This window comes from Helobdella robusta (assembly GCF_000326865.2).
Source record: "Helobdella robusta unplaced genomic scaffold HELROscaffold_27, whole genome shotgun sequence".
Classification (NCBI taxonomy): Eukaryota; Metazoa; Annelida; class Clitellata; order Rhynchobdellida; family Glossiphoniidae; genus Helobdella; species Helobdella robusta.
The window spans coordinates 2,165,161-2,188,816 of NW_008704392.1; the positions used below are offsets into that span (position 1 = coordinate 2,165,161).

A 23,656-nucleotide genomic window follows, 5' to 3' on the forward strand; every position below is an offset into this window, starting at 1 on the left:
ACTACTACTACTACTACTACTACTGTTGGAAAAGCTTCTGCTGGTTATTATGCTACCATTGCGTAATGAATCATTATTTGCATGTCCGTTACTATAACGTTGTACGTTGTGTGTTTGTGTGGTTGTTTTGTGTTTATTTTTTGTATATGTTTGTATATATGTTTGTATATGTTTGTATATATGTTTGTGTATATTTGTATATGCTAGTATTTTTTCGGTTAAGCGTGTTTATGTATGTGTATGTAAGTATGTGTAGGTATGTATGTATGTGTATGTTGTATGTATGCATGCATGTATTAATGTATGTATGTATGTATGTTTGTTTGTATATATGTATGTATGTATGTGCACGGAGGGCAGTCACACGCAAAAGCTCGATGTTAAGCCTTCAGACATGAAAGTTGTTGTTGATGGTTGTTGCTATGATGTTGTTGTTGTTTTTGTATGTATGTGTGTGTGTTGTGTATGTTGTTGTAGTTGTATGTTGTTGTTTTGAGAGCTGTTTTTGTAGTTATGTTTAACATTGTTATGTGTCGTTGTTTGTTTATTTTGTTGTTAGTTTGTTGGGATTAAGTGCTGTTGGTTGCTACTGTAATGTTTCATTGTGACTTTGTTCTGAATTTTTTATGTACTGTTGTGTTGCTGGTGTATTTTTGACGTATTGTTGTTGTTGATGCGATTAAGTATTACTTTTTGTTGTTGTTGTTGTTGTGAATGTTATCGCTATATTGTAATATTTAATCTTCGATCTGCAATTTTTCTAACGCTGCTTATACATCTAGCATTTGAAAAGCGTGATCAGATACTTAATTTTGTAGTAAAAGTTTGAAAATATTTCTGAAATATTCCCAAAGAATAGTTTTTTTAGAGACTTACCTAAAGAATAAATATATCTGATAAAATTTGTCAGTTTGATTGCTTATTATTTCAAGGCGTTTATAATGGTAGATTTTTGTGCGTATGCATGAAAATGTGCAGTACAAGTTTGGATCTTATGAAATTATTTATATGAATATTTGTGTTAATGTGTGTGTGTATGTTTGTGTGTGTGCGTGTGTATATATGTGTGTTTGTTTGTTTGTGTGCGTGCGTGCGGTGTGTGTTGTGTGCGTGCGAGTGTTTGATTTGCATAGAAGTTGATATTGATCTGTTAATGTGCGGATGAGTTTGCGCATAATCTATGATGTTTGTATTCATTATCATGCCAATCATACTTATATCACTATGTGTGTATGTATGTATGTATGCGTGTGCGTTTGTATGTATGTGTGTATATGTGTGTACCTGTGAATATGTAAATGTGTGTGCAAGTATGTGTTTGTGTGTGTGTTAAAAGGTATCGTATCGTATCGTATCGTTTGTACGTGCGTGCAAAAATATCATCTCCAACATCGTCATCATTGTCGTCATCATTGTTGTTACCCTCCTCCTCATCATCATCATCATTCTCTCCATCATTATCACCACAACCATCATCATCATCGTCATCATTTTCACCATCATCTGCCATCCAGACTCAGATAGAGATATGATCGTTAGCTTGCTTTTGAGTTTTAAACGTTTAAACTTTACGTAATACAATCATACCACAATTATAGAAAGCTCTCTTAGAAATTATTATTATTATCATTAAGATTATTATTATTGTATTATTATTTTATTATTTTTATTTTATTGTTATTTTTTCATATTGTTACATATATTATTTTAATATTGTTACCTTTAAATTAGTTTATTTTTGGTCAAACTAAATTCCAACAGAAATTCTAAGAATTTATTATCATTATTACTATTACTATTATTATTACTTTTATTATTATTATTATTATTATTACATTTTTAATATTATTATTAATATTTCATATTGTTACTTAAACTATTTGAAATTTTTTAGAGTAAAAAAATCATTTAGTTTTTTTTTGTCATATTAAACTTTAACAGGACTGCTAAACAAGAGGAAACCAGAAGAAGGTATATTATTATTTCAAGTTTATCTGACTAACGTGTAGTAAAAGTTTTTTTCATGAGATATGAAAATACTGTTTGGTTACTGAGTTACTGCTTGAAATGTGTGTTATACCGTAAGTATTATCATGCATGAAATATTTACTGTAGTGTGTTTTTATTCAAATGCTGAATTACATAAGAGGTTTTTTTTTTATATTTTATGAATATTTTCACGTAAATTCGTTAAGCAACAACTGCTATTAAACTAAGGCCTCAACGACAAACCAACAACGTAAGAAAAAAAAAACAATTGGCTATCAAATACGCAACTAACAAACAAACAAATCACAAACCAGACCACATACCTACAGCTAGCTACAAAAAAAAAATTAACTTTAGCACAAAACAACAACAAACAAACACCTACACACAACCTACCACACACACAGACAGATAGACACACACAGGCAAACAGACACACAGACACACACACACACACAGATGCCCTGACTAGCAATGAAAGTTGCGACAGCAGTCCAAGAGCCAACGAGACAGACGAGCAGATGAGAATGCGATTGAAGAGGAAACTTCAGAGGAATAGGACGTCATTCACCACACAACAAATTGAAGATTTAGAAAAAGGTCTGTATGTAGGGGATGGTGTCTTGTCTTGATCTGTCGTTCATTCGTTTGTTCTTTCGTTCTTTTGTTCATTCATTCATCCATTCATCCATTTATTCATTCGTTCGTTCGTTCGTTCATCCATTCATTCATCCATCCGTTTGGCAGCAGATAAACCATAGATATAATAACTTTTTACTTTTTGTAACGATAAACGCCATAGATATAATAAAAAATAATAAAATAATAATTTATATAATTGATTAATTAATAATTGTAATTAATAATAATTAAAATCTCAAAGAATTCGAAAAGACTCACTACCCAGACGTCTTCGCGCGAGAAAGATTGGCTCAAAAACTCGATCTCCCTGAAGCTAGGATACAGGTGATGATGATGATGATGATGACAGTGGTAGTGATGACGATGGTATTGGCGATGATGATGATGATGATAGGGTAATGATAATGGTGACGGTGATTAGGACGATGACAATGACGAGAATGTTGTTGATTTTGTTGGTGGTAACTCTGCTAAAGAAGAAAAATATGATGATGATGTTGATGACGACGACGACGATGATGATGATGATGAGAATGATGATGACGATGATGATCATGATGATGATGACGGTGATGATGATGATGATGATGATGATGATGATGATGATGATGATGACAGGTCTGGTTTTCAAACCGACGAGCAAAATGGCGTCGAGAAGAGAAACTTCGAAATCAGAGGAGAGATGTTGACGGAAGTGGGGGAGGGGAAGTAATTCTTTCAATCCATCAATGTATTCATCCATTCATCAGCCACTACCGACAATGCCTGAGACCTACCGCTACCCTGAGTGAGATGATGATGATGATGATGGTGAGAGTGAATGAGACAATGATGATGAGAGAGAGTAAGAGAGAGAAAAAGAGAAAGAGAGAGTTGATGATAAGAATAAGAAAGATGATGATGTGAATTGTGATGTATGCGATTATGGTAACGAATATTTGAAAATTATAATGTTTGTGTGTATGTGTTTGTAATATGCGTGTGTGTGTTTATATATGTGTGCGCGTGTATTTATAAGTGTGTGACATGTGTGTATATGTATGTGTGTATGTGTGCGTGTGTATGTGTGCGTGTTTATATTTGATGAGCCTACCAAATTATCTTTCCCAATTAACAGTTAGTCGGCAGAAGCGTTTGTTTTATTTTAAATATCATTACCTCAGTGGCGTCAGAGCAGAACGCACGCGTGTGTGTGTACGTGTGTGTACGTGTGTGTGTGTATGTGTGAGTGTGTGTGTGTGGTGTGTGTGTGTGTGTGTGAGATCTTCGATAGTTATTATTTGCAGTGTGAGTGGGTTTTTTTTTAATACGTTTTATCACTTTTTCAATAATAATAATAATGATGATGAAACGTATGTCTAAATACTTTTGGTAAATTGCGGAATCAATAGATCTTTTAATATTTCACTCAACCAATCCCTATTCATCCAACCGACCGACCAATCAACCAACCAACCAACCAGCCAACCAACCAACAAACAAACAAACCATCCAACCAACCAACCTACCAAAAAAACAACCAACTAACCAAACAACCAACCAACTAACCAACCAACCAACCAACCATCTTACCAATTAACCATGTAACTAATCAACCAATTAACCATCCAACCAACCAATAACACAGTTGCATGCCTCCATCCTATTCAATCACATCCAACTTGGTTCAAAACCCAACTTGCCTACAACACGTCAACCCCGTCCCAACGTACCCATGTGAGTAAATGATGATAATAATAATAATAATTATCATTATTATTAATTAACATTTTTATCAATATTATATTCAATTATAAATATTCCTTAATGACAATTTATTAAAAAGTTAAATAAATAATTGCTAAGACGGTAAGGTTTGATGCTTTCAATTGCGTCATCATTATCATCATCACCACGTTATTGCTTTGGTCAGTCATCCTCATCGTCGTTCGTCGTCATCATCATCATCGTCGTCATCATCATCATCATCAATACGGTCATAATTATCATCATCATCATCATCAGACGTTGGTCAGTCTCGGGGTTACGAACATTTGACCTTGACCGGCTACTCGAGGTCATCCTGCAATTCGAACATTCACCCGCCACCACCCTCCAATGCACCGGTTTTTTTTATTTGTTTTAATTGTTTTTATTTATCCATTCGTTTATTTATTTAAAAAAAAATAAGTTTTCGTTTCAAAATAATATTTTTGATCATTTCATTTTTATCAAATTTTTATTTCAAATATTTTTTCACCGTCATCATCATTAATTATCACTAATCACTATTCATTATCATGACCTCTGCAACCAACATCATCACCATCATCACCATCACAATCATCATCATTATCACCACCACCCTCATCATCAACACCATCAACATCATAATCATTATAACCTGAGCCATCATCATTATAACTCTACCACCATCACCACCATCATCATCATCATTTACCTCCAAGGTTTAATATCCCCCGGAGTATCAGTGCCCCTCCAGGTGCCAGGGACCGCACCCCACTTCCACGACCTCAACTCCTCCATGGTCTCCATGACTAGCCAGTATTGGCCTCGTCTATGAAGATGAACTGGAGACTATAAACAAACAAAAATTATATTTACCGCATTATGACGTCATCGTCTATTTATTGTTTTTTAATTATTTTTAATTTTTCTTAAAGTTATTTATCACGTGACTAATGAATGATGGCTTAAGTGTAGCGACGGTAACGAAATGAATAAATAACAAAGCGAAAATTATCTTCGCCACATTATGACGTCATCATCTATTCACTATTTTTTAATTATTTTAAATGTTTTTATTATTGTTATTATTTATTATTTATTTATCAATTACGTAATTAATAAATGAATTACGTCTTAAGGTTAACGAGAGTAATTAAGTAAATTATGATGATGAGAAAGGGAGAGATACACACGCGCACACACACACACACACACACATACACACACACACATACACGCACACACACTCACACACACAAACAAGCCAAAAAATTTCTCACAGAAATACACACTTGTATATAATAATAGTAATATTACATTTAATTAAATTAATCTAGAAACCAGTTTTAAACGTTCATCCTTGTAAATAATGTAAATAGTTGAACATACACACAAACAAACAAACAAACAAACATACTAACACAAAAATTCATGTATACATAAATACATACAACGAAACGAAACGAAAGACATACAAACAATCAAACATACAAACATCCAAACAAACAAACAAACAAACATACATACATACACAAATTTTTACACATACATGCGTTTAATGAGTGTAAAATTTCTTTATATATTCGTATTTTATTTGTTTAATCAGCTAATTTTTCAATTAATTAGTTAATTTATTGAAATTTGATTAATAATTTATACATTTAATTATTCAATTTATTCATATGTTAAAAAGTTCATTTGCTGTTTGAGATAAAATCTGACACACACTGGGGGAAAAGTTATTGAAAGTTTCAACAAACGAAAAACCAAAGCCTAACTTTAAATCCATTAAATTATTTCACCAACGATAAAACATCGACCTGTTAGGGCGGAAGAAAAATAATGTTCCCAATCATCAACAAATACACAAACATATACACAAACATATACACAAACATATACACAAACATATACACAAACATACACACACCTATAACACACATATACAAACACATATACACCCACATAACATACATATACAAACAGGTATACAGACATATACACACTTATAACACACATATACACAGCCTGTTATAGCGGAAAAAGAATTTAATTTTTATTATTCGAAAACCATCCAACCAAAAAAAACAAACTAATCAATCAGACAACCAGCCAACTAACCAACCATCTAATCAACTAACCAACTAACCAACCAATCAACCATCCAACCAATCAATCAACCGATCGATCAACCAACCAATTGGCTAATCAGCAAAACAACTTACTAACCAACCAATCAGACTATCAACCATTCAACCAGCCAACCAATCAGACTATCAACCATTCAACCAGCCAACCAATCAAACTATCAACCATTCAACCAGCCAACCAATCAATCAAATGATTTAAAATAGATTCACTGCATGATACATCTTCTAATACGACACGTTCAACTCTTGTAGACATTTATAGAGTACCGTTATTAATCTTTGTGTGTGTGTGCGTGCGTGTGTGTGCGTGCGTGCGTGTGCTTGTGTGTGTGTGTGTGTGTGTGGCGTATTGTGGCGTTTTTGTACAGAGAATTTTTGAATTCTTTTAATATTTTTCATTTCCGCTTTAATTTAATGCAAGTCAATTGTTTTATGCCATTTATTAATAAACCAAATATATACATAAACATAAGCACACATACATACACAAACACACACACATACATAAAGATAAATACACATATACACATATAACCACAATTTGAAATACAAAAAATAAGTGCCTACCTAAGTACGTACATAAGAACGTCACACACAAACACACACACATACAAGAACATACATTCAAAAAAAAATACATACAAACACTCACTCACACGCACACACATGCAGGCTTCCATGTTTAATACTGACATGCATGCATACATTATAAATAATACACACATACATACATGCAAACATAAGCACACACACAAACACACACACACACGAAACGTGTAGCCCTAGAGACTAGACTACAACAGTATGTAGATGATTGACTTATTAATTGCAGAAGCTTTATTGCATGCGTGTGAGTGTGTGTGTGTGTTTGTGTGTGTGTGTTTGTGTTTATATGTATGTATGCATGTATGTATGTATGTATGTATGTATGTATGTATGTATGTATGTATGTATGTATGTATGTATGTATGTATGTATGTATGTATGTATGTATGTATGTATGTATGTATGTATGTATGTATGTATGTATGTATGTATGTATGTATGTATGTATGTATGTATGTATGTATGTGTGTGTGTAGCTACTAACTACTGTTTTGTGTGCTTCGTACAATTTGTAATGCGTTTATTATTGTAAAAACATACACATACATGTATCTGTGATGCCTATGTTATTGTTGTTGATAATTAGGTCGTTTATGGTGGTAATGATGGTGGTAATGATGATTAAACAAATGACGATGATGATGGTGGTGATGAAAATGATGATGAGGATGACGACGACGACGATGATGATTGAGATGAGGAGTGTGAGTTTTGGTAATGATACCTACACACGTTAATGATGATTAGGATGACTCCAACAGTAAGATCATGATCTTAGGAATCATGAAGAGAATGATGATGACGATGATGGCATACTTTTTTATGCTGATAATAATAGTTTTGAATGACTATTGATGATAATGTTGAGTATGATGATGATGATGATGACGACGACGACGATGATGATGACAACGACGATGATGATGATGATGGCTGAAAAGGATGATGATGATGATGATGATATCAAATAAAAGTTGTCGTGTGCTTAAGGAGCGTGAAGAAGCGTACATCAGCATTGTCGGCTTGTTATGGAGTCGTTTGATTGCTAATTTGAGGCAACAACACCTGTCATACGAACAAACCTTTCATCTTTTGTCGGCAACCCACTCTCTCTTTCTCTCTCCCTCCCTATCTCTCTTTCTCTCTCTCTCTCTCACTCTCTATCTGTTTTAGTCATCTATTTTTCTTCCTCTGTGTCTATCTTTTTCTTTTTCACTCTCTTTCTCCTTTCTCTCTTTCTCTCTCTTTCTCTCTCTATCTGTCTCTCTGTCTCTCTCTTCTCTTCATTTTTTCTCCATTTCTCTTTAACATCTTTTTTCTAATTTTCTCTCTCTCTCTCTCTCTCTCTCTCTTTATGCTCTTCTTTCTATCGTTTTTTTCTCTGTTCCCATTCAAATCTTTCTATCCTGTCACTTTTTAGTTCTATCTCTCTCTGAATTTCATTTTCTTTAAAGGTTCGTCTACCTCTTTGATTTCATTGTTTGTTTTAATTTAAACAAATTGTCGTCGCACGGATCACGATGACTGATTTTCTGTTATAACTTATTGTATTAATTAATTATTAACTAATTAATTAATTTATTTGTTTAATTAAAAATTTTGTGTGGTTCGTTAGTTAATAAGATTTTTATGTGTTTGTTTGTGTGTGCGTATGTGTGTGTATTTATGAATATTATAAATCGGTAATGTACGACAATATTTTATAAATGTAATTTATTATGAGTGTGTTTGTGTGTGTATGTATGTTTGTGTGTGTGCGTGGGTTTACAATAACACAATAACAACACATAAAACAACATCCAAAATACTACAATAATATAAGCAATAATCATAATAACAACAACAACAACAACCACAACTCTGTCTTGGATTAGTGCGGTGCTCGTCTTCACTTCAATTCACTTTTACTCATCGGTGATTGCTTTAATTGGATAGGATAATGTATGTCATCGTATGTGTGTGTATGCGTGTATATAGGTGTATGGATTTCTATGTTATTGTTTGTAAGTGTCTGTTCCATTTTTTTGACATAATTTAAATGTAAATCGGTAATACATGCTGATGAAATAATTTCAGATGAAAATATGGGTTTCTGCAATTGAAAAACACGGTTAAAAGGAAGGTAAAGAAGTATAGAGAAAAAAACAGAAAGAAAGAGGAAAAAAGAGAGTGAAAGTGAAAGAGAGAGTGAGAAAGTGAGAGAGAGAGAGAGAGTGAGAGAATCTTGTGGCACTGGCCGCCATGGTCAAGTCGAATACGAACTAGAAATTGGGACACAAGAGATGTCATTATTCACCTATTCCATCTTGTGAAAGCCTATCGTATATATATATATATTAGGCAATTATTTATTTTAATTTAATTTTTTGGTTTTTGTTATTTTTTCGTTATTTTTTTTTATTTTAACTTTTTCCTCTCTTTGATCTGTAATCGTTGACTGGCAAGAGTGATTAGCGGATATTGGGAAGGGAATTAAGTTAACACTTGAGCGCATTTAATGAGCAAAAACTGGATGAAGGTTAACAAGCGTCATCAAATTCTCCCTCGCCAACTCTATATATCTTCTGTTTTATTTTCTCTCTCTCTCTCTCTCTCCTCTCCCTCCCTCTCTCTCTCTCTCGGTTTTTCTGTTTTCCTTTTTTGTTCTTAATCTTTCTCTCGTTCTTTCCTAACAGTAATTTAGTTATTTGTTTCAAATGTTTAATTCAGATTTCTGTGTTCATATACATTCCCAGAGGTTTGTTATCAACATCAATGATACAGATATCTCAACTTTCATTAAATAAAAAAGGCACGTTTCAGATAAAAAAAAAACAAAAAATTAAAAAATATATTTTTCTTTGTGACTAAAGCTGATTGTATGCTATCAATTTTACATTGTAGTTTTTAGGAGACTACTCTAAAATTTTTATTTATTTTACAAACATAAACAAACAAACAAATTTTTACTAAAAAGTCTGTAGTAAAATATCAATAGAATGAAATTGCTACTATTTTCCTCATTTTTCGAATTATTTTAAAAGAATCCTTCAACTCTCACGTGTGTGTTATTAGTTTAATGGATCGTGAAACGTGATCATCCTAATTAAATTGATCAGCATGTTTTAGATATACATGTTGTATATAAAAGTATCAGCTATCTGTAAAATTGCATTTCAAGAGTCAACGTATTTGAAATTGAAATAAAATATTTTTTATTGTTGGAGTTCATTAGATAAAATAATAATATTTATTTACTGAAATGTTTTACAGTAACTGTTTGGCAGTGATTTGCGTTCTGTGTTTGTGCTGCAATTTTTACGTCTCAGGCAACAAAAAAGGTTGAAAATGAAAGTTAAAGTTTTATTTTTACAAGCCAACAAGCAATTAATTTCTAAGTTCAATTTTTATTTTTTTGCTTTTTATTAAATATTTCTGGCAAACGCATGTTTGTCTTTACAAATTGTTCATCAGTACATTCGCAAGAACTTACGCATCATATCTAATACACGACGATATATCATTACACATTTAAATAATTTTACATTAAAAATATGTTTTAATAAGTTTGTAAAAAAACATTATATAGATTTATAAATGTTAAACAAAAATATTTTATTTCAAAGAACATTTCAACATTGAATCGACAAAGATATAAAACCATGCTGTAGGTCTCCGTTTAATAAAGTATAATTTAAACAATTTATTTCTCTTGTTAAAATGACTCAACAGCGAACTGTTTAGAAAACCTCAAATTCCAGTTTCTGGTCGATAGAGAGGGTACAAAAGTTGAGTTTGATGTGAAATTTGAAGACAGTGAAGAATACGAGCCTGGAGAATTTACTGTTAGTTTTGTCTGCTTGTATATATATATATATATATATACATATATATATATATACATATATATATATATATATATATATCGTTCGTTTTAAATTCATCTTTAACTATATAACTATTTGTTGAATTATAAGTTTTATATTGATTAAATTATATTATTACCGATAAAATGATCTCTATTATTTATTTTTTGAGTGCCGTTATAGAGGAAAAGATATATCGGTTGGCGCTGACTCGGGCTATGGAATTGAAGAGGACAAATACTTCGTAATTTATTTTAATTTAATTTAATTTTAATTCAACTGTATTTAGATGAAACTAAGTGGATTATTAATTGAATGTTATACAATAGTTTTTTTGTATTATTTAATAATTATAATAACAATTTTTTAATTATCTTTGAATTGAAATACTGTAATCATTAACATCGTTCTGCTATTCAAGCCACAAAATATTATAAAATTCCACAAAGATGTAATTAATCTTCAGTAATAAAGAAATAATTTTTAATAAACTAAATAATAAATATAAAGATAGACAGACAGACAGACAAACAGACAGATAGACAGACAGACAGATAGACATACAGACAGACAGACAGATAGATAAACCATTAACATAGACGGCCAGTTTCAACCACATGGATAGTACGTACCTAGTTGAACCACTGTTGATCGAGGAGCCTGATGAATCTTCAGTTGTCAATGCAATAAACGGAGTTGAGTATTTAGTCCGTAGGATAAATGGTATGCCCTATTTTATGGAGTTATCCCTAATTTTATTATTATTATTATTGTTGTTCTTGTTGTTGATGTTATTATCATTACTCATCTTATTTTTATTGTTATTAATTCTGTTTTAATTAATTTTCGAAGGCAGGGGTGGGCAAACTTTTTGTTGTGAGGGCCGCATTTTACCTTAGTAGGGCCGTATATGTACTTAAATAGCAAATTTTTTCGACCCGGGAGAAAATTTTTTAAGATTTGTGGTTCCTTTTTTTGGTCATAATGTCTGGCTGACAACATTTTTTTGGCAAACAATGCCGCATAACCCACCCCTGCTCAAAGATATCAACAACACACAAGTCTGAACCAAAAGCATCACTCGCAGATTCATATAACAAACCAGGTTTAATAATAAACTAACTCTCTCCGTAAAAGCCTTAACCATTAAACTAACAAACCATCTTACCACTGATTATTATATTTTTATTTAAAATACAACAGCCCACTGCTCAGACTCTCTTTCTTTCACGTTCACAATCGACGGCAGAGGTCGCGAAGTTAAGTTCGTGGCTGCGTTCGAGAACATTGAGGAGTATGAGCCAGGAGAGTTTATCGTTAGTTCAATTCTTCATTACAATTCTTCCTTTAAGTAGGGTACTGATGGCTTTGTTACTTCATTTGCTTGCTACGTAATTAGGAATTATTAACTTTAATTACGAATTTTTTACTATAAAAAAGAAAAATTATATTTCTGTTTAGTGTCGCTACAAAGGAAAGGGTATAACTGTTGGAGCCGATCCAGGCTATGGAACCGAAGAAGACAAATTTTTTGTAAAGGAACATTTTTTTTGAATTATTTTATCACAATATTTTACTAATTTCTTCTTGCTATTAACTATAAAACTACAGAATCAGACCATTTAACCATTAAACTATCACGCACTTTAATTAATTAAATAGTCTAAAAATTTTGAATTAATTCATCTGAAATTTTTAAAAACACACACCTACAAAATTTACTTGTACAGTCGGCTAAGTTTGAATACATGGGCGATACGTATGCAGTTGAACCAGTGTTAATCGAGCAGCCTGACGAGTTTTCAATTCTCAATGTTATCAACGGAGTTGAGTATCTAGTCACTAAGAAGCATGGTAATCGATTTTCACTTTTTACACTTTTAATTAATTCATTCACTCGCTCATTCGTTCGTTCGTTCGTTCGTTCGTTCATTCATTCATTCACATTTAATTGTTGTAAAATATTCAAATCTTTTGAAATCCTTCTTACCAAAACAGACTAAAAATTCTTCGAAAAATGATAACTTCCAGCCAATGAAGAAGATGCGTAATTCATAAACATGATGATGCGATTTGAATGAAAGATATTATATCAAAACGTTACTGAATAAACACCTAACGTATGTGTCATCATTCGTTTGGTCGTAGCATTTTAAAACAATAAATTAAACATTTGAAAGGATAAAAAATTTTCTTTTAACCAAAAATTTAATAACAATCAACATATTACTACAATATTTAAAACCATACCAAGAATGCTTAAACTTTTCATCATGTAATAAAATATATTTTTATAATATATTTTATATTATCTTCTTCTTTCTCGTGCCTTATCCTTTCAGGACATTGGCGACCATCGACCTCCACAAAAGCCGATCCTTAACACTTTGTAGTAGTTGAAATGTGGTGATACTCAACAAGTGACACAAGGACTTCACGAATGTTCTTCGTTGTTGACCGCGATCTCTTTTCCTTGCAATCTTTCCAGTAGTTGTTAGATTTTCCATTCCTTCCTTCCACGTGATGTGACCAAAAAACTTTAACTGCCCCGTCGGATTATCTGTAGTAATTTCTTCTTTTCATAACCGGACCGTTTTAACACATCCTCATTCGAAGTGTGAGAGGTCCAACTAATTTTCATAACTCTTCTCAAAAACCACATTTTTGTTCGACTAATTTAAATTATACTAAATTATTATTATTATATTATATTATTACACTGTATCATTATAATTATATTATTTTGTTATGTAGCTTCATACATTATATACATTTTCGCATATTTTTCCCATTCTTACAACTTACGTATAAAACTAATTAATTAGAATATTGTAAAAAAGCGAAGAAAAATGTTTCACATTAAATTTTATTGTCAAAAATATTCATAAGGAAAGAAATTTTGACTTAACAAAAGCTATTTATGTTTTTTTATATTATGATAGAAGGTTTCAAACAAGTGACCATTTCAGATGGAACATTCTTGTCTTCTCTTCAGCGAAAGAAAATTTTGTCTTTCACAGGAATTATTCAGTGGATTGAAGTAGGAATCAGCTGGGCAGGTCTCAATGCTAGCCGAGCCGTTTATAAGGTGGACATACTTTCTGCAATCATTCGCCACCGGGTAATAAGCCGATCTATCTTTTTCTGAAATTAATTCGTCAATCAAACGTCTTAAAAAATGTTGTCCGACAATTTATTAAACTCTATTTATGTCTAACCGCTTGCTGTTGGCTGATAACTTTCGAAATTTCTTCCATCAGTTGGAGATTGCTGGACAATATCGAACAGTTGACTTGGTTGTGAAGTTTAAAAGTTGAGGTAATACGTTGTAAATTTTAAATTTGAGGTAACATTAAACAAAATCCTACCTGATAATTGAGGTTAAGTCTAATTTGAAATTTTTAAAATAAAAAAAAAGAATAAAAAAACATTAACAAAGAAATTGTGTGAAATGTAAGTGATTCGGCGGAGTTCAAACGATTGTCAAAGCACAAAATACTGAAATTGTATTTTCTACCGTGTGTATGCAATACATTACTTTTATCAAATTGATTGTAAATTCCTGTATGTAAATGTTTGCATAGATGCCTGCGTTATTTCTGGTGATAAAAAGATTTTTTAGAAACAAAATAAATGAGAAAGATGGACATACTTTATGTCACGTTCTCCACTTAGAACTTTCAAAAGTGGGAACCTCAGTCCGGTGTTACAAAAATTTCCATTGAAATCATCAAATTGCAGATTCCAGGCCATACACCCGCCGTAATTTTTTTGGTATAAGTAATCGACCTTAAGCAAATGAAGATGTTTAATGCCGACAAAAATGATGTTGTTTATCACCAACGTATTTCAATAAAATTTTCTATGTTGTTGTTAATTACACTGTTGTTAAAGACAAGTAAGATAACCTTTCTGACAAGGCTTCGTTCGTTTTCATAACTGATCCAAAGGTTTTTGTAGACGAGGTACGATGCTTGGTGTTCATCAGACCAGTAAAATTTAGTTTCAGGATTATTGATGTACGTCAAACATATCTTCATTAAAATGATTTCAAATTGTGAAGTTTATTATAAAAAATCTTTCACAAAAAGTGTCGAAATCTGTCAAAATCGCCCTCAACTGACCTCAGCGTAAGACACTACTCCTGGTATATGACTATACTCTCCAGATGGACATGGACCAGCAACAAGCGCGCCGACTTTTGTGTTGTTGGAATCCTCCAATATGAAGCACCTGCCGTACAATGGAACGCCTACAACTATTTTTGATGGCTCAACTCCACTCAGTTCAACGTAGCTAGTACTCCAACTCTATAATTTAAATGTTTTATTGTGTGTATATGTTAATAATTTGTTTTATTATGGACGCAAAAAATAATAATATAGAAATTAAATAATTTCAAAATATTCTTCAAAATCTAACCAATGATGATGAATTGTTGTTAGAGAACAATGGTGAATTGTGTCTTGTAACATTCTGCGACCACCCATCATAATCATACACTATTATGCTAACGAAGTTCAGATTTCTGATTAAGAGTTATATATATATATATATATTACAATATTCTATAAATTCTACAGAATGTTTGGCGTTAATATGTTTGTAGTTCGTTTTTTCGATTTTTATCACTTAAGTTTTTTGGTGAACGTTTAGTTTATTAAAATACAAAATAAACTTATTTTTCGAATTCATGCTGGTATATATTATATATATATATATATATATATATATATATATATTATATATATATATATATATATATATATATGAATAGTCAGCTGAAATAAAATAAGCTTTGTTTAAATGATTTACCTAAATGTTATGTGGAATCATTTTCGTATCAGACAGTTACGCAAAATCTCAATAGTCATTCGTAAAAAGCCGAACGAAATTTTCATTAGTTAGTAGTGAAACTTTCCTTACTTGTGCAGCTGATCAAGTTCGAAGCCATTCTTAATGTCCTCCGTGTTTCCGGGTACTGCAATGCTCAATTCCATCGAGGGTTTGCCTGTTGTCCTGCTTTCTGATGTAAAGGCATCACGCAGACCCTACGTTAGCGTGTAATGTGCGTCGAAATTTATGTTTGTCATTTTATTGAAAAAAAATTTATTTAAAACAAATATTGGATAATTAAATAAAAAATATCAAAATGATTTAAACAACAATCTGAAAAAAAAAATTAAATTCGAGTAAAAAATTAGAAATATAATCAGCCAAAAAAGACAGACCTGAATCAAATAGGTGAGTTTTTGTTTGCATTCATTTATAGGGTGGTAGAAGTGGAAATCGAGTCCGTCTAAATTCCACTTCCTCAAATATTCCACACTCTGATTGATGAAATGTTTCCTGCTCACATGGTTCGACAACATCATGCTTAGATCCGTGTTTATCTCGTTCCAACCTCCAATAGATAACATCACCTTTAAATCTCTATTCGTCTCCTTTAATTTGATGAGCTCTTCAAAGCTGACAGTAAATATTTTGAAAATATTTTTTAAATTTAATTTAATGAAATGTTATAAATCCGAATAAATGCAATTTAAAATTAGCAAAATGTTAGATCATTGTTTATTTGAGAAAGAACCGGATTTAGGAAAAGGGTGGGTTGGGCTATCCGGTTCCCACAGAAAAGGGCCCTCAAAATGTACAAAGTACGATGGGTCAGCCAATTTTATGTTTTCCCTGAACGTTAAAAAATGTTTTTTTAGTGAAGAAAATTAGGAGCTACCGCATCTTTGCTGCCTTGCGGCCTCCTAATATCTAAATCAGACTCTGATTAAAATTACCCTCAAGCTCTAACTCACATTTTTTCGTCATTCTCTTCATAAATCCCAAGTGTGATATTTTCCAGCTTCACAAACGCGTATATGAGATGCGTGCAGAGAGATGTATCAACGTCTTGAGGAGAAAATATAGAGATTTTATCTTGGCGCTGGTCCCAGCGTAGGTAATAACAAACTGTCCTGAAATCTGAAATGTCATTCTTGCTTTAATAATAGGTAATAATTTCCTCCAACATACTTAATGTTGAATTAGGAGTTTAACTATGAAATAAACTGGAATGACTAACAAAACAAGAATTTTCAACAATTAACAAATGAAAATTTAAAAAGGCAAATTTAAAAAAATTTAAAAAGATATAAAATTTGTTTGGTTGAAACTATCGAACAATGGGAGACGGTGTTGTTAGGGGAGGCTGTGGTTGAGTCAGTTGTCGATTCGAAGTCGTTTTCAGCCTGACTGCTTTCGGATGAATATGTTATGATCAGTTATTTTTGTTATACTCCAATATCAATCTGTGATCTTACTATTTATTTACAGAAATTTACATCTTTTTCAACAACAATGATTTTAGAATTTTAAAGTTTAACTTCATAATCTTACGTTTCATTCTTAAAATAATTTGAATTACTTCAAAGACGATAACAGAGGATAATATTCATTGGAGGTACAGCACTCCCCAATGAAATCATCAAACCCTATGTTCCAGACCATCCATCCGCCATACTCCATGGACTGCACGAAATTTAGCTGCACCAAACGGGTTGAATGATTTGTTTTAATTAGCAATTTAAAATAAAATTTGATGTTATTTAGGGAAAAAATACCGAATTGTCTGTCGTAATTCGCAATACAATTTTACGTAAATTGTATAAAATGTTCGCTGAGCTGGAAATTTGGTTGAAAATTGTCAGTTTTGTGGGAAAATATAAAAATCTGTCAGATAATTAAGTGACTTTGAATACTTTTTAACTAATATTTTTTTTAAAAGATACAGTGAATAAAAATTAAGATTACTTTTTCGGCAAGACTTTTTTTGTCTTCGTATGATACCCACACATTTTCACTGACCAGATAAGTGGCGTAATATTTATCAGACCAGAAGACTTGGGTTTCAGGTTCAGACAGAAATATTTCGCATATCTTATTGAACAGTTTCAAATTCAAAATATTTCACCCGAAATTTGTACGAAAATGATGTGAAAGGAAGTTGACAAATATTTTTTAAAAAGTTACGGTGAATAAGAGTTAAGATTATTGAACGGTTTCAAAGAGGTTGACCAACTGACTTCACGATAGGACAGAACACCAGATTGATTGGTGTAAAAGCCGGCAGCACACGGCCCAATGACAGGTGCTCCGACTTGATGGTTGTAGAAATCTTCAAGTATGAAACATCGCCCGTAAAATAAAATTCCAATGACTATTTTTGATGGCTCTAATTCGCCCAGTGCTTCTACATATTCAACAGTCCAAAACTTTGGATTAATGTGAACATTAAATTTATCATCGGCAGGTAAGACATGATAAGATATGATCAGTAACAATAGTTAGTTACCAAAGACAGTCTGTCGTCAGAGTGTAGCGGGAAATTATGGTCCGTAACATTCTGCTGGACTCCGTGATAATCATACGCCATTATGCTTATGAAATCCAAGTTTCTGGTTTGCGTATATATATTATTTATGTTAAATTTAATCTTTCTCATTTAATTTTTAGCAAGCCTAATTAATGTGAATGCTTCATTGAATTATTTCTAATTATCCTACACATCCAATTTAACCGTTAAATTTATTGACCTTGTCACATCTGTCTTAATTTCTCGTGTCGTTAACATACCTCTGTACGGTTAAACGGAAACTTTGCATACTTATTCACTACCAGTGATAACGCACCAGCTTGTTATCTAACAGATTATATCATTTAAACAAACTACTCTAAGGATTAACCACTTACTTATTTGTACGGCCAACATCTGACTGTTTGGGGTGATTTTTATGTTAATTGTAATTAGTGATTAAATGAACTTTTCCACTTGTTAATTTTGTCAGTTGATACGATACCTAAAAGTAGAAAGCGTACTTTTGAATTTCTTTCAGATCGTATTCGCGTCTAATGGTTTCTTTGTGAACTGGGATTGCGATACTTAACTGTAGCGACGAACGACCGGGAGCTCCGACGTCTCTCGAAAACTCATCGCGAATTTCCTTTTCATATTCACACAAATAATTAAATTTACAATGCAGTGATAACATAGATAGTAACAATTTTGAGATTCTTTTTCAAAATCTTTAACAAATAAATATTTTAAAAGTGTCAAACATTGATGGATTTTTCTGGTTTTGTTTAGGTACAAAAAAAATTTGATTTTACATTATTTAAACATTTGAAACATTTAAAATCTTACAATATTATCGTTATAACTATAAGTAAGCATAGTAAAGAATCATTTCGAAACTACCAAAAAAAACCGAACCTGAATGAAAGAAGTAACTTTCTGTTTGTCATAGCCACCTGAAGGACGGAACATTATGTCAAATCCATCGAAATTGAACTTCCTCAAAAAACTGACTAACTGGCGCATGAAATGACCACGGCTCGACTGACTTGACAGAGCTTTGGCGAATTCAACACTTCCTACTTCTCCAGTATCAATCGTTAACATTACTTTCCAATCTTTGTTTCTCCCTTTTAGGTAAGTCACTTGCTCGTTACTGGAAATATTTTTTTTCATTATTATAGTGCTATAAAAAGAATTCAAGAATTAAGAAAGTATCATCTTGATAATAAATAACTAAATACTCTTTCACTTTTTTTGTGAATAAATGGAATTAAAAAAAATATATATATATATAGATAATGAAATATAGTTTCATGATTTTATATAAATTAAAAAAATCGTTCCTAGAAAAAATTTACCCACAGTTTCTTATCATTTTCTTCATAAGTTTCAATTTGGTTATTTTGAAGTTTAACTGCAGGGTACATTATGTGCGTGCAGTAGGATGGGTGCATGCTCTCTATGTTGAAATGTTCATTCTTGTCTTTCAATGACGGATAGTAACAGACCTTTTTAAATTCTAGAATTTGAATATAAAACATTTTCAATAATTAATCAAACAAATTAAAATCGTGTAGGTACGTCTGAGAAGAATTTCACGTAAGACACAAAAATGCTTTCAAAATTTTTACCGAAAATCTTAGCGCAAAAATTTTTATCAACTGCAAGAAAAATCTTTTATAAAATACAATTCAATCTTTCATCAATAAACCAAATTTTTCAAAAATAAGAATAAAATAAAGAGAAAATAAAATTCGAATGATAACTTCAATGAAACACAAAAAAATAAAATAAAACCTGCAACTAGGCAACAACTGAAATAAACCAGTAACACAAAGACTTCTATGAAGCTGTGCTGCATCTTAGACCATTAAAAAAAAATGGAAATTTTTTATGCATGAGTAGGTGATGTTATATTTGCAGAGGTCAACAATTTGCAGCTAGATCATTTTATTGTAGAGAGAGAGAGAGAGAGAGAGAGAGAGAGAGAGAGAGAGAGAGAGAGAGAGAGAGAGAGAGAGAGAGAGAGAGAGAGAGAGAGAGAGAGAGAGAGAGAGAGAGAGATAAAGAGAAAGATAGAGAGAGAGGGAGAGAGATAAACATACATATTTAGAGATATTATAGAGATATTATAGAGATATTTAGAGATATTATAGATATAATTAAACGATTAACATCATACGTTCTTACGTGTTAGACCGACAGGCCGAAAAATTTCTTATCGATTTGGCTTAAATATTTCATATAAGCTATTGACTATATTTTAAATAATAATTTTAAAAAATAGTACGTATAAGCTATTGACTATTTTTACTAACTGACTTACTATTGACTAATTTAAAAAATATGAGAATGTTACTTTTCAAGGGATTATAAGATGGCCCTCAAGTATAATTTTTTGTTGCGGGCCAAACAAGATGATAATATAAAATAAAAATTTTTCATCAATCGAATTTTCCATCAACGTATGAGCGTATTTAATACTGAAATCAACTTATTTAACAAAAAATAAAATCTTAGCATACATTTTAATAATTATGTTTAATAAGTTATAGGCCGTGTTATCTGACCCGAAGCTCCAAAAAGCTCCCACAAAGCCTGCCAAGGGCCTGCCATCATATTTTACCATATATATCTGCAACGCCTTTATACAAATGATTGATTTACTTCCATAATAACAAGTTTTACGAACTTATTGATCATTAAAAACTAAAATAATAATAACAATCATTTTTATTATTATTATTAAATAATTAATTATAATAATACTAATAATAAAATAAACAACAAATGAATGGCAATTCAAAAAACGACAATTGCCATTTTTTAATTAAAAAAAACGTTAAATGTACATTCGCCAATTGCTTTGCATGTATCAACAAGTTTACATTAGTACATGTACCATTATACTAATTATAATTATCGAAGATGTATCAGTATTGTGACCTTTCAAAAATATTGACATTAAATGGTAACTTGGTGAATGCAAAAAGAAGTAATTTTATTTAATTGTAAGTATATATGTTACTCCATAGCAGCAAATTTAATGAAATCGCAAGGCAAAGTTAAAAATTGTAAATCTATTTGCAGTGTTTTTACATGATAAGACGACTTAAGTTAACAGCTTGAGTTGGAGATAAGAAAATATACCTATGTACAATACATTACTTATAGTAAAAAGTTATATTATTTTTAATAGAAGTACTTATATTAGGACGGTAAAAGTGTTTACATTACTTACTGTAACATAAATACAAGTAGTTACATTACTAACCATAAAACGTATTTACAAATTTTATAGTACCACCACCATCTCTATTCCTTGTTTTTATTGTACAACAATTTCTTTCGAGAAACTTATAATGTGTAACTTCAAAACGTTCACAGTTTGATGTAAGTAGATTAAATTTTATTTATTTTTTTTCATTCAAAATATAACAAACGACAGACGAGTTGAAATTGCAAATTCTCTTTCACTGAAACTGGAATTAAATTCCAGTTTGACCGACCGGAGACGAACATGGCCACCAACGAACTGCGCACAAATCGTTTGAAACCCTGTCGACGTACATAAATTCATTCAATCGTTCATTCATTCATTTAATCGTTCATTCATTCATTCGTTCGTTCATTCATTCATTCGGTCATTCATTAATAAATTCTTAACATTTCGGGATACATTTCTATTTTTGCTTGCTACTCAAATTCGTTTGTTCCATTTATTGATCATTACATCGAAACATTTGGGCGAATTTCAGCACAAGCAGTTTACCATCGTCATCTTTATAATCATTGTCGTCATCATCTTCGTCGACATCGTGATCTTCACCACCATCATCATCACAGTAAACTACTTTATTTTCACCATCATCACTGTATACTTTGTAATTATTATTATCATCATCAGCAGCAGCAGCAGCACCATCATCACTATACACATTTCTCCATCATCATCATCATGACATCTTCATCATCATCATCACCATCATCAGCATAGTACTGATCATCATAAACTTTTAGAATGGACTTTCCCTATCATAATCTTTATAATATGTGAGTGTTTCTGATGTCTGATCAATTGAAATCGAACGTGGTTTGAAGATCTGTAAGCACGAGAAACCGTCATCTTATATATTATCGCTTAACCCTGCGATGACGGCTGGGGTAGATTTCTACCCCAGAGCTACTTTCTAAGCATGAAAAAAGAAAACTACGCAAAAGCTTGGGCTCTCTTTTTATGACTTTTCCTAAAATCATCTCTTCTCTTATTTTAAAACTAAAATTTGATAAAAAAATAACGCTAGAGGGCAGTTTTGAATGCATATAGCACCTAGGACGATTGGGGTTGATTTTTACCCCAAATTAAATACACTTTTTTAAATATTTAAAACTTTATGAATGTAATGGAGAACAATTAAATTTTATGTTACTATTTTTATTCGATTGTATTATCATCAACTATAAAAAATTAATGTCAAACTTTTCAAATCTTTGGCAATAAGCAGTTCAACACTTTTTTTTCAAACAATCAGCTAAAATGGCGTATTCTGAAAGATTTACTTTAGAGCAAGCCAAACAATTGATAATTGATAATTCTAGTGACGAAGAGAGTATTAGTGAGCATGAAGAGATTACTGATTATTCGGATGTAGAATTTACTGACGAAAAAGGAAATGAACCTTTTCTCGTTGAAGACAGCGCCGACGATGATGATGAAATAAAATATACACTTCAGAGTTCAAGTAAGATAAGATTGATAAAAAATACAATTTTTCAAATGTATCAAATAACAATAATATGAATATATAATAATACTTTCAGATGTACAAAATGACAGCTCTAATTCAGATCTAGGCTCTTCCGATAAAAGCAATGATAATGAAAAAAGCAAAACATTTGTATCTAAATGTGGAAACATAGTCTGGCAAAATGAACCAGTTTACAACAAATGTGGAAGGCGTGGTATGATGAATGTAATTCACGGGAAACCCGGTCCAACAAGATTTGCTAGAAAAAATGTAGACAGTCCTATTTCTTCATTTCATCTATTTTTTAGAGATAATATAGTTGAAAACATTTTGAAATAGACGAATAAGGAAGGAGAAGAGAAACAGATGAGTAATTGGAAGGAGTTAGATAAAAAAGAATTTTTTTGCTATATTGGATTGCTTATTCTTTCTGGAGTACACAAAGCAAAAAATGAAGCTGTCAATGAACTTTGGAACAAAAAGCGGGGACGCACATTATTCAATGAAGCCATGCCAAGGGATAGATTCAAACAAATAAATAGTGCTTTGAGGTTTGATGATGCATCAAAACGAAGGCAAAAGAAAAGTGAAGACAAATTGAGT

General features: G+C 31.6%; 5 protein-coding genes across 5 annotated transcripts in view; 3 read left to right on the forward strand and 2 right to left on the reverse strand.

The window, feature by feature from the left end:
• HELRODRAFT_80374 (hypothetical protein) overlaps positions 1-5,194 on the forward strand; it is a gene marked incomplete at both ends in the record, with an annotated part of 9,107 nt that extends 3,913 nt beyond the window's left edge. Inside the window, 7 exon segments of the mRNA XM_009020361.1 lie at positions 2,245-2,589; positions 2,873-2,955; positions 3,250-3,315; positions 3,327-3,418; positions 4,259-4,347; positions 4,636-4,749; positions 5,079-5,194. Of these exon segments, the coding sequence (XP_009018609.1) occupies positions 2,245-2,589; positions 2,873-2,955; positions 3,250-3,315; positions 3,327-3,418; positions 4,259-4,347; positions 4,636-4,749; positions 5,079-5,194 (905 nt within the window).
• Positions 5,195-11,577: 6,383 nt separating this feature from the next.
• Positions 11,578-12,514, forward strand: HELRODRAFT_173763 (hypothetical protein; the record flags this gene model as incomplete). The annotated part of the gene is made up of 3 exons (XM_009020362.1): positions 11,578-11,683; positions 12,164-12,276; positions 12,422-12,514. 3 exons carry the CDS (start codon positions 11,578-11,580, stop codon positions 12,512-12,514), a joined length of 312 nt encoding a protein of 103 aa, XP_009018610.1.
• A 2,064-nt stretch (positions 12,515-14,578) lies between these two features.
• HELRODRAFT_80604 (hypothetical protein) lies at positions 14,579-16,943 on the reverse strand (the record flags this gene model as incomplete). Its single annotated transcript, XM_009020363.1, has 7 exons — positions 14,579-14,749; positions 14,869-14,994; positions 15,085-15,270; positions 15,383-15,488; positions 15,887-16,011; positions 16,192-16,429; positions 16,768-16,943. Coding segments are annotated over 7 exons (1,128 nt in total), but the record flags the coding sequence as incomplete, so codon positions are not given.
• A 1,864-nt stretch (positions 16,944-18,807) lies between these two features.
• On the reverse strand, positions 18,808-19,732 carry HELRODRAFT_173765 (hypothetical protein; the record flags this gene model as incomplete). The annotated part of the gene is made up of 3 exons (XM_009020364.1): positions 18,808-18,951; positions 19,221-19,458; positions 19,668-19,732. The coding sequence occupies 3 exons, from the start codon at positions 19,730-19,732 to the stop codon at positions 18,808-18,810; spliced, it is 447 nt and encodes a 148-aa protein (XP_009018612.1).
• Positions 19,733-22,842: 3,110 nt separating this feature from the next.
• The window catches only part of HELRODRAFT_173766 (hypothetical protein), a gene marked incomplete at both ends in the record, with an annotated part of 1,745 nt that continues 931 nt past the window's right edge, over positions 22,843-23,656 (forward strand). The window contains 2 exons of the mRNA XM_009020365.1: positions 22,843-23,047; positions 23,127-23,278. Coding sequence (XP_009018613.1) covers positions 22,843-23,047; positions 23,127-23,278 — 357 coding nt within the window. The remainder of the gene's footprint in view (positions 23,048-23,126; positions 23,279-23,656) is intronic.